Consider the following 12,500-nt stretch of genomic DNA (forward strand, 5'->3'; position numbering starts at 1 on the left):
TTTTTTTCTTATAATACTGTGTTTATATGTATAGTTATCATAATGTATACTATTGTTTATCATTCATCTGCAAGCTCTCTCTCTCTCTCTCTCTCTCTCTCTCTCCCTCTCCTCTCTCTCTCTCTCTCTCTCTATCTATATATATATATATATATATATATATATATATATATATATATATATATATATATATATATAGCTGTGCGTGTGTGTGTGTGTGCAAGTATGCATATATCATACCCTCTGCAACTTCCAAAACCGAAGGTACGCACAATGGCAGCCGAAAAGGACACACGTGGTTCAATTAGAGGAGAAGAAACAGCTGGTGCCATTGTATCTGTCATTTCTCGGAGAGACAGAGATAAGGTTATTATGATTTCGTCTTCCGCTGGTGTGCGTGTTTGACAGACGACAGATAAACTTTTATCTCGCATCGCCAGATGTTTTTGTTGAGGCCAGATCAAGTTCTGAGCTGCCAGGAGATCGGAAGCTTTGGAAAACAACGTGTTTTTCGAGTTGCACAATTTCCTCTAGGTAGTGAGTGAGTGAGTTCGTCAGTTTTATTTCTTAGCTCTGGTGTTTAGTTTTTGTGCTTGTTTGTTTGTTTGTTTTTCTCTGTTTATTGTCTCATCTTTATTTTACTATGATTTTTACTCCTGGTTTTTTTTTTGGGGGGGTCTCTCGTGTGAATTATGTAGCTAAGATAAATTTGTCTAGCATTTTAATTATCGATTTGATCTCTTCCATATGAATTAGTTGCCTTTTTTTTTATTCATATACCAGCAAAGTATTTGCAGAAGTAAACCAGGCAATATATGTATAAGTTTTATAATACAACGTAATAGTATGACATTTTTCCAGTCACTGAAGCGCATTTTTAAAGTATCAAACGAAAACTAAAATGAGAAACGGCAGAATTAATTCAAATGATTTGGTGGCTCGGAATACGTAGATGGGTTTCAGTACTAAATACTGGCGTTGCATTAACAATGGTCCTTCTGTTGAGTCAAGTTCCATCAGGGAATGGACTTGTTGGTCAGACAGTAATGAGGCATCTTAGTAACAGCAGTTTTCCAGCTTGCTCTGAAGACGCTCTGTGATACGAGCATTTTTTCTGTCGTCTTTCCGAGCCTGGTGATAATACCCCAGTCGTGACGCGACTTATAATATGCACCTGTACAGAAACACTATTGAACTATCGTTGCAAAATTTGCCGACGAAAAGCTGCTAAATGGCGTCAGCGGCATGATTTCTTTTCTGATATAGCCTTTGTAAAAAAAATAAAAATTTAAAAAAGGAATCTTTTATTCTTTGTTATTCTTGGTATTCATTACAAAGATCCACAATCCGTAGCTGCAAAATGACCTTTGCATTGTTATGCAAATGTGGACGTAATCAAAGCGGCGATATTTTCTTCGATGATATTTCCTTTCCTACTTCCTTTCAGGACCTCGTTCCTCACCTCAAGGATGGAAAAGGACACCGAGACGCCCAAATGCCGTGTGGCAGCGGTCATTCCTGCCGCAGGATGCGGTCAGAGGATGGGAAACCCTACCCCCAAGCAATACCTTGAGGTGAGTAGTACTCTCCTTAAGGATACCTCAATGTTTAAGGTTGGAGGACTCCACTGACATAAATCGCGAATCTTGAAGACTCAGTCGCGATGTTTTTTTTGTTTTTTTTTTTTTTTTTGTCTTAAATTCGTTATGGATGATGACGAGGAAAATAAAATTGAGTTTTTTTTTGTTAATCTGCGAAAATCTAAAATAGAAAACCCTTTAATCTAAAAGAATATCGCATACTATCATATCAAAAAGGGTAACAGCCATACTCTAACATGACAGTGATTTAGAAAAGGTAAATATTATCACTTAGGGTGCAATTAACAGAGTAAAAGATACTGGATGTTGATGTTAAAAGTAGTTAGTGAGATTACAATGTTAATTACTGCTATTCATACTTAATTCCACAGTATATGACTTCTAGTTACTGCCGTAAAATGTTATATACAGCTTAACAAGATTAGGTGCATATTCCGACGTTAAAGAAAAGTAAACAACATTATATTATATATATATATATATATATATATATATATATATATATATATATATATATATATACATATATATATATATGTATATATATATGTGAAATATATATATATATACCATATATATATATATATATATATATATAGTATATATATATATATATATATATATAGATATATATATATATATATATATGATATATATATATATCATATACTGTATATATCATTAATGTTTTTGTAGGATACATATTTCATTTTCTCTTTTACTTGTCATTCATTTTCATCATGCTTTTCATGTTTCATTATTCTCTTTCGTTCTGAAAGAATCAACTTCGTGTGTATTTACCACCAGATAGAAACACATTCATAGATAAAAATTTAAATGCACTTATTCTTGAACATGTCATTTTTGAAACGCCGTATATAGCTGCTGTATGTGAATTGTTTTTTTTTTTTATTTTCTTTATTTCTTAAAACGTTTTTTTCTACGAAAACACTGCTGTTATTTCATTTTTTTTATTTACCATATATATAATATATATATAGATCTATATACTATTATATATATATTATATAGATATATACAGGGTGTCCATAAACCCTAGTACCATTAAATTAATAAATACTGTAATGGTACCGGGACTTTATGGACACCTGTATATATATATACATATATATATATATATATATATAATATATATATATATATATTATTATATATATATATATTTGATTCAAGAAAACGAAAGAAGTGAAAGTGTTAACTGTTCTGTTATGTATCTTAAGTCTAAACCCCCTTTTTAACCTTCATCTTTTTAAGGGATCGGAAAATTTCTATAAGAAAAATATTGTTAAATTTAAAAAACATCCATTTTTTAACAGTAAAAAAAGGGAGGGGGGAGGGGTTGGTGTCAGAGCAATCTCCGAAGGAAAATCCTAACAAAAAAAATAATCCACCTGAGCCTCTCTCTTAATCTTTAATTAAAGGGTCCTTTTTTCCGTATTTTTTTTCTTTTTTTTACCACTCGCAGGTGTCGGGGCGTCCCTTGATCCTCCACTGCCTGAAGGCGCTGACGGAGCAGCCCTGGATAGAAAGGACTGTGGTTGTGGCGGACGACCGTGCCAAGATGGCAGACATCCTGCGGAAGGAGGGACTGTCTCGAGTTACGGTGGTAACGGTCAGTTGCTGGAACAGGTCCTACGAGTTCCTATAAAGCTTAAAAGAAATCTCTTTCACCGGACAGCTGTGCTGTGCTGAATAGTTCAGTCCTTCAGTAACTTTGTTCCATTTTGCAATGGCTATTTGTTTCTTCATTTATTTCCTTAAAAGTCTTTTAATTCTCAAATTGCGGTGTATGTGTGTTTTTGTTTGTGAATGAGAATAGACAGTCCAGTTTAATTGTTCACTGATTCGTATGTGAACTCCATTATAGCTCGTTTTTTTTATAGGCTTCAAAGTGCATTACTTATTTTATTAGTTTTGCAAAGAATTATTCATTATTAATCATTTGTTTATCACTTTTTCTATACATACATGTACATTTATATATTGCATATATCTGCATGTATACACACATAACGGTAATTAATAGAATATTATTATTATTATTATTATTATTATTATTATTATTATTATTATTATTATTCATTATTATTATTGGGCACAGTTTTCCGTGTCGAAAAAGATGATAATGGTTGCAGGTCCACGATATTATAACTGTGTGAGAGTTGATGTTCTTTAATAAATAGATATAGCTTTCGAACCTAGCACAAGGTTCGAAAGCTATTGTCATTTATGAAAGAACATCAACCCTCACACAGCTATATTATTGTGGACCTGCAACCATAATTTTTATTATTATTATTATTTGGGAAAAACTCTCTATCATGAGAGTTTATACAATGTTCTAAGGGGTCCACAATAATAAAAGTGTTAAAAGTTCGTGTATGATTTATAGACACTTTATAAAAACTTTCGGACCCTTCCCTGAGTTCATCTTCAGTCAAAACACAAAAAAAAAGCTTTTATAGTGTTTATAAATTATAAACGAACTTTTCGTATTTTTATTATCGTGGACTCTTTAGAACATTATTATTATTATTATTATTATTATTATTATTATTATTATTATTATTATTATTATTATAACTGTCCCACTAAGTAACTATTTATTCCGTGTATCATCTTAATTTTGTATATTGTGCTGATTCTACATTGTTTATCTCTGTACATTACCTAGAGTTGAAACAAAGGATATTATTATTATTATTATTATTATTATTATTATTATTATTATTATTATTATTATTATTATTATTATTATTATTGTACAACCTTTGCTCACTGAATTACTTATTTGCGTATTCCCCATTTTATACATATACATCCATCCATCCATCCATTTATTCATCCTTCATTCTTCAGCATACAAATCTACATAATCAAACAATTCATTCAACCCCCTCCCCGACTCCCTCCGCAGGGCACGGGCTCCAGACACCGCTCGATCCGGGAGGGCGTGGAGGAGCTCTCCTCTGATCCGCCGGATGTCGTCGTGGTACACGACGGCGTTAGGCCTCTCCTACCTCCGGGGATTCTCGCCCAGGTAAGGAACCGCCATTAAAGGCTTAATGGGCGTCATGCCCACTTTTATGGATGGCCCCTTCGGGATGGGAAGAACGGTGTCTCTAGGATGCGAAGGATTATATAAGTCTTCTAGAGGAGTTTTTGATTTCCTGGTACTGGGACTTTATGGACACCCTGTATATATATATATATATATATATATATATATATATAATATATATATATATATATATATATATATATATATATATATACACACACATATATATATATACAGGGTGTCTATAAAGTTCTAGTACCATTCTGAGCAATAAATACTTGTAATGGTACTGGGACTTTATGGGGACACCCTGTTTATATCCTATATATATTATATACTATATATATATTATATATATATATATATATATATATATATATGTATATTAGATATATATATATATATCTATATATAATATATATATATATATATATATAACAGGGGTGCCATAAAAAGTCACCCAGTACCATTACAAGTATTTATTGCTCAGAATGGTACTAGGACTTTATAGACACCTTGTATATAAATATATATATATATATATATATATATATATTTATATATATATATATATATATATATATATATATATATATATCAATAGAGGGATCCACAGTATATCCTTGTTTATCTATATAATATATTTATACAAAGCTTAAAGCTTTCGTCCATCCTACTGTGGACTTGATCACTAAGCTTAGTGATCAAGTCCACAGTAGGATGGACGAAAGCTTTAAGCTTTGTATAAATATATTATATAGATAAGCAAGGATATTACTGTGGATCCCTCTATTGATTTATTAGAAGCACGATACAGTGTTTTTATTATCATATATATATATATATATATATATATATATATATATATATATATATATATATATATATATATATAGACTAAAGTCTTGAGGATAGGGAAAACAAGTCAAATGAAAAACCGCAACTGAAAAATAAAAGCTGTTTCTTCAAAATGAAGAGATTGTGATTTACAGAAGCTGAAATACCTCGATGAATTTTATAATGTCAAGAAAAAAAAGTTGAATAGAAATTTAAGAACCAACTTTAGGAACAAGACAGAGTTTTACAAATGAGACAAGTAGGGACCACGAGAAAGTTGTTGAAAGTAAAAGCTTGGCATCTACGCAGTGCTTGTGTCTCTTGTGTCTTAAGGAACCTGCTAAGAAACTTTGGCATTGTTGACAGTGAGCCACGTGAGGAACTGTGAAGGCACTACTTCCTGTGGAGTTCCTGTCTGGGAAGAATGCGCCATTAGCAAGAAAACTACTTATTCTGTAGGATGAATTGTTATTAGAAATTAAGTTTAATTAATATATTGCATTTCTCTTTATGAAGAATTATTGTAGATAATATATTAGGCATTATTTTTATTTTTAAATATCGTTAAATAAGGAGGTAATTGTATTTCGTTTTTGTTCTTTTGTTCTCATAATAAAAGATTATGAAACAATGTACTGTACTCTCTCTCTCTCTCTCTCTCTCTCTCTCTCTCTCTCTCTCTCTCTCTCTCTCTCTCTCTGTGTGTTCTTGAAAGGAAATCTGAAAATCTCTCAAAAACATAATTCAGTACATTTTTTCTTAGCAATTTTATTTCAATTTTCGCTATTCTCGTACAAGATGAATTATTCTTTGCGCAGAATTTGGTCACCACAGGAAGAGACTAATCCCTTGGTTACGTAAAGACAATAGCCATAGTATAAACCAATTGCATATCAGAGCATACATCCGTTAGTAATATGGCATATCCTCTGATGTTTCAGTGAGGCTGGTCATCTACTAGGGCACCGTGTTCTCGTTCTATTTTTATCTATATTTTAAATTGCCTTTCCTCTCCAAGATATAAATAATATCTAATGCTAGCTTTTGGTCATTTCTCCCTTATTTTAGATGATTTAAAAACTTAGCACTTTAAAAGTATTAATTACAATCTTCATAAAATTATTTTTAATATTTTCTGACATTCTACTACCTGATTATTACTAGAAAAGGTAACTTTTGTTCAAAATCAGGCAAATTTAACGCTTACTGTTAAGATTGTTTAAGGTTTGGAATTCTTTTTCCGATTTTGCGTTCCTTGATTTCCAAAGACTTCTCTCTCCTGGAATGAACTGAAGGGCGGAACTAATACTTCAATGAATTCTAGAACGACCCTTCTTAGTAATGGTCTATTAAGATTTATTTTGTATGATTTTCATTTTAAAAAGTAAGGTAAACCTTAAAATTCTTCTAAGGAGTCCACAATAACAAAAAAAACTTGTTAAGAGTTCGTGTATAATTTAAAAACACTTTACAAAGCTATTGAACTCTTACCTGGGTTCATCTTTAGACTGAAGATGAACCCAGGGAAGGGTTCGAAAGCTTTGTAAATTGTTTTTAAATTACACACGAACTCAACAATTTTTTCTAATTATTGTGGAAACCTTAGAACAATATATACTCTGGTGATAGAGAGTGTTTCCAAACCTTAAAATGTTGTTATTTTAATGTATTTTCGGCTTAATATATTATTATTTTTTTACCATTCTTTTCTGCTTTTTTTTTCAGGTCGTCAATGCAGCTGCGCAACACGGCGCAGCTGGGGCGGTCAGGCCCTTGGTATCGACCGTGATAAAACCGGACGCCGAGGGCTTTCTTCAGGAATCCCTCGTCAGGAGTCAGTTCCTGAACTCTGAGATGCCACAGGCCTTCAAGTACACGGTTCTCAGAGAGGCCTATCAAAGGTGATGATAGATTTAAAATATTAAAGTGGTTTAATGATTGTGAACATAAAAAATGTCACGGTGATGTGATAAACATACATATATATATCTATATATATGGATGTATGTATATGTGTGTGCGTGTGTGTGTGTGTGTATGTAATCTTTCCCTTAATTGTATAGTCCCCATCTCTTGTAGCCAGTTGACTACCTTTATTCGATGTCACTTAAGGTTAAGTATATTGCTCCTCTCTCTCTCTCTCTCTCTCTCTCTCTCTCAATATCTGTACTGAATAGGTAGTCCATCTCCCCATCTCACCCCTCCCCCCATCGCCTGTGGAATGGAACCGATTATCAGGTAACTCTCTCTCTCTCTCTCTCTCTCTCTCTCTCTCTCTCTCTCTCTCTCTCTCAGCCAGGTCTTGGCTTTATTCTATGACACTGAGGCTAACCAAAAAAAAGTAAGGTTACCAAGCTATCCCAATTTGACCGAGTTCCAGAGAGGTAAATGAAAGAAAATAATTATAGCCCCTATTTAGACACAGGTTGTCATTTTACATTTAATGCATGAACTGAAATTAATTCAGATGCCGCAATAATCAGAAAGCCCACGTTCTCGTACTCAATCATATACGAGCGTGATAATCAACGAAGTCGATATTTACGTTATTTTTCAGAACTATTCGAGAAAATCTTGTCAATCATTTCATCTGCACGTTGACTAATTCACTGATTTGCGACCTACACTGCAAAGCAATGCAGAAGAGGATAATGATAATAATACATAAATTAAAGAAAAAGATTTCTTTGCGAACCACAAAGAATTCCACTAACCGCCACTTATCCTTCGGACCATCCGTCCGTCCGTCCGTCTGTTCTCTTACCATCTTGACGCAACGCAAGTGTGCTCAAGGAGAGAATTAATATTTGGATATCTATATAATTTTTTTCTTTTTATTGGGACGTTTCGCTACGTCAGCTGCGATTTCCAAGGCTGGAATTATGCCGAAGAATATTTGAAGGTGTTTCATATTAATTTTTTAAAAATCATGTTTCATTGTGTTTTGAAGGTCGTACTTTAGGGTTATGTTGGATAGCTTTGTGGTAACGACCCGTAACCGCCTCTTACTTTTGCCTTCATTACTTTCAGACTTTTCTTAGGCAGCTATTTATTTAAGTGTACAATATATTTCAAATTTTTATACATTTTTGTACCTTTATCAGAGATAAATATAGCACAAAAACTAAGACTTAGTTTCAGTCAGCAACTTTTTTTTATTATCTTTACGATGCTTTTAATGTATGCGTGGCCACGTGCTGCCAGACGAACGATGACGTTTAATTTCCATGGTTGCAACATTAATGTCAATAATCTCCTTAATATGGAACCTGGAGATGTTGACTCACCTGTTTTCAAGGTTCTTCTTTTTCTTCTTCTCCTCTCTCTCTCTCTCTCTCTCTCTCTCTCTCTCTCTCTCTCTCTCGCTCTCTCTCTCTCTCTCTCTCTTTCCTTTTGCAGTATCTTTTCTTACTTCTAAATGATACTGTAGTTGCTCTGTTTTCACACAATTTGACATAAAATTGATACAGTTTATAAGTTGACTCTCTCTCTCTCTCTCTCTCTCTCTCTCTCTCTCTCTCTCTCTCTCTCTCTCTCTCTCTCTCCTTCTATAGTGTCTTTTCTTACTTTTAAATGATACAGTAATTGCTATGTTTTTCACACACTTTGACATAAAATTGATACAGTTTATAATAAGACTCTCTCTCTCTCTCTCTCTCTCTCTCTCTCTCTCTCTCATCTCCTTTTTGCAGTGTCTTTTCTTACTTTTAAATGATACTGTAATTGCTATGTTTTTCACACACTTTGACATAAAATTGATACAGTTTATAATAAGACTCTCTCCCTCTCTCTCTCTCTCACCATTTTTAGTGTCTTTTCTTATTTCTAAATGATACTGTAAATGCTCTGTTTTCACACACTTTGACATAAGATAGATACAGTTTATAACTTGACCCCTCCTCTCTACTCTCTATCTCTCTCTCTCTCTCTCTCTCTCTCTCTCTCTCTCTCTCTCTCCAAACACACCCACAAAAACGCGTCTGCACCTCTTAATGGAATGATTTACCTGTTCATTGCATGAGTCAACACACCTGTTGTACTACTTTGCCCTTGGACTACCTTCGCTGCGTGTGGTTACCAGCCAAGTAGAATATCTGTTGCATATGCTTAGCTTGCCTTATAAGGAAGAGTTATTTGCTCCTTAGACAGAGCTTGGAAACTTGGCGATCTTTACGAGTGTGGGTTGAACCTGGAATATTAAGCAATTGATGTGTGTGTGTGTATTTTTTCTTTTTGATGTTTGTTTTTGTTTTTTTTGGTTCTTGATTTTTTTTTTGTTTGTTCGTCTGTTTTGATTTTGTTTTTTTTTTTTTGTTTTTTTTGTTTGAATTGTTTTTTCTGTATTTTTTTTTCGTTTTTTTTTTTTTTTGTTTGTTTTTTTTTTTTTTTTTTGTTTTTGTGTGTTTCTTTTTTTTTTTTTTTTTGTGTGTATGTGTGTTTTTGTTTTTTTTTTTTTTTTTGTTTTTTTGTGTTTTTTTTTTTTTTGTTGGTTGTTTTTTTTTTTGTTTTTTTGAAAATCTTTTGTTTTTTATTTTTTTTTTTGTTTTTTTTGTTTTTTTTTTTGTGATCGTTGGTTTTTTATTTTTTTTTCTTGTTTGTTTTTTTGTCTTCTTTTTATTTTTGTTTTTTTATTGCTTTTTTTTGTTTTTTTTCTTTTTTTGTTGTTTCTTGTATTGGTGTTTGTTGTCTTGTTGTTTTGTTTTTTTCTGGTGTCTTTGTTTGTTTTTTGTTGTTGTGTGTTGTGTTTTTTTCGCTTTGTTTTGTTTTTTTTTGGTTTTTTTTTTTGATTGTTTTTGTTTTTGGGATTTTTTTTTGTTGATTTTTGTTTTGTTTTTTGTTTTTTTGTTGTTTTTTTGTTGTTTTTCTTTGTGTTGTGTTTTTTTGTTTTTTTTTTTTTTTGTTTTTTTTCTTTTTTTTGTGGTTTTGAATTTTTTTTTGTTTTCTTGATTGTTTTTGTTTTTGTTTTTTGATTTTTTGTGTTTTTTTTTTTTTTTTTTTTTGTTTTTTTTTTGTTTGGTTCGTTGTTTTTTTTTTTTTTTGTTGTTTGTTTTGTTTTTGTTTTTTTGTTGTTTTTTTTTGTTGCTTTTGTTTTTTTTTTGTGTTTTTTTTTTTTTTTTGTTTCTGTTTTTTGTTTTGTTTTTTTTTTTTGTTGTTTTCTTGTTTGTGCTTTATTGAACCTGGAATATTAAGCAATTGATGTGTGTGTGTATAAATATATATATTATATATATATATATATATATATATATATATATATATATATATATATATATATATCAAACACCACTGGGAAGAAATGAAAAATGCTTTTAAATCCCGACTGGTGTCAGCTTTTTATGACCAAGCCATTTTCAGACGACTGACACAGAGGTATAAATTCATCACATACATGAGCAGGAGAGCACGTACGAGCATACAGAAGGTTGGAACTTAGGTACGTGTACCTCACAGGTGTTTTCCAAATCCGATTAAACGATTAAATATCTATCTGGAGCCAGTTTTCCTCTTTCTCCGTCTCTCAGCTACCTTCTTTAAAATTAAACTCCTCGCAAGTTTCTTTTGTAAATTAATCGATCAAGTGTATATATGCCTTGGCTGATTTATGTTCTTAGGGGAAACTTTCTTTTTATAAAACTAGACTCAGTTATGTTTCTTTCCAGTACATTATTTGGATAAACTATCTGCTTTTCTTCGGTATAGTTAATTGTATATTTTTCACTAACATTTACACAAATTGTTCTGTTCGCCTGTGCATCTCTTACACATATTTTATGCTGCTCTGTTATAAGTATCTTTTTTTTAGCATATGTCCTTTTTTGCCGTTTTAATGTATAGTCCAATGCAGTCAGGATATTTACCACTCTTGCCTATACTCTTAACCATATGTTGCAACATTTGTATAGTCAGGGTTTCATAATTTACGTAATAATCTTTAAAACGCAGATATAACAACTGCTTTTTTAATTAATGCTGTGAACAGAATGAAAATGAATATAGGCAGAAAAAAATATTAGTGGGTTTTATCTACACGTATTCAAGCCCATTATTGGTTCAATGTATTAGGCATTTCAGAAAGGGTAGGCAACTATCCTTTTCCATTTCCATGGTGAATGTTATTGACATGTCACTTATGAGGTATAACTCCGCCTACAAAACACCTGTCAGGTGCAAATATGTGTGTGTGTATGTATATGCTGAATTTCTATCACTACGTGTCAGTCCTCTGAGGATGACTCAGCCATAATTTCTTCCCAGCTGTGCTTGATCTATAAAAATCGCATATCAAATGTTATCATAATCATATATATATATATAATATATATATATATATATATATATATATATATATACCTGTAAACGACCTTTAATACGAGTCATCTCCCATCAGGTGTAGTGAGCACGAGCTGGAACATGGCACAGAGTGTTTGGCATTGGCACTGCACTACTGCGAGGTCAAAGCGAAGCTGGTGACCGGCCCACCTCAGCTCTGGAAAGTAAGACAACCATTGGCTAGTTTATAATAGTTTATCTTGATCAGACTGGTATTAGTTTACGATGTGTTTATAACGTCAAAATCTATATCCCTACAGGGTTGAATGTCCGCAGAGTGCCTTGTGTGGAAAATTGTTTTCAGTACGAATAATCCATTTGCTGGGTCCCTTCGACACCCATCCACGCTGATTTCCGTCCGTTTCCATTTGATCCCATAGAATTCTTGCTTCCTGGCTGTTGTCTTCTTACTTTTCTTTCTCGAATTTTGATCCCATGGCCCAGGCATGAGTCTAAAAATCTGACTCGCTAATCTGGTTAAGCTGCCTTCAAATGTCTTTACATACATTTTCTTTTTCTTAATTGCAGGTGACTGATGAAAAGGATTTGGCAGTGGCTCGAACTCTGGTTCCCAGATATACGCGCCAAACTCTTGTCCTGTGTAGGTCGCTAAGTCCCACGGTGCCATATGAGGACGGAATAGGCTTGGA

The 12,500-nt window shown here is 32.6% G+C and overlaps 1 protein-coding gene across 7 annotated transcripts in view; it reads left to right on the forward strand.

Moving 5' to 3' along the window:
* The window catches only part of LOC135210868 (D-ribitol-5-phosphate cytidylyltransferase-like), a 579,267-nt gene that overhangs the window by 565,568 nt on the left and 1,199 nt on the right, over nucleotides 1-12,500 (forward strand). For 6 of the 7 annotated variants that reach the window (XM_064243776.1, XM_064243775.1, XM_064243778.1 and 3 more), the window contains 6 exons: nucleotides 1,448-1,574; nucleotides 3,088-3,234; nucleotides 4,540-4,662; nucleotides 7,246-7,421; nucleotides 11,909-12,014; nucleotides 12,379-12,500. The exon at nucleotides 12,379-12,500 is cut by the window's right edge and continues 1,199 nt beyond it. In XM_064243776.1, coding sequence (XP_064099846.1) covers nucleotides 1,448-1,574; nucleotides 3,088-3,234; nucleotides 4,540-4,662; nucleotides 7,246-7,421; nucleotides 11,909-12,014; nucleotides 12,379-12,500 — 801 coding nt within the window. The remainder of the gene's footprint in view (nucleotides 1-1,447; nucleotides 1,575-3,087; nucleotides 3,235-4,539; nucleotides 4,663-7,245; nucleotides 7,422-11,908; nucleotides 12,015-12,378) is intronic. The other variant, XM_064243780.1, reaches the window with a different exon arrangement.

The sequence above is a fragment of the Macrobrachium nipponense genome, chromosome 4 (genome assembly GCF_015104395.2).
Source record: "Macrobrachium nipponense isolate FS-2020 chromosome 4, ASM1510439v2, whole genome shotgun sequence".
Classification (NCBI taxonomy): Eukaryota; Metazoa; Arthropoda; class Malacostraca; order Decapoda; family Palaemonidae; genus Macrobrachium; species Macrobrachium nipponense.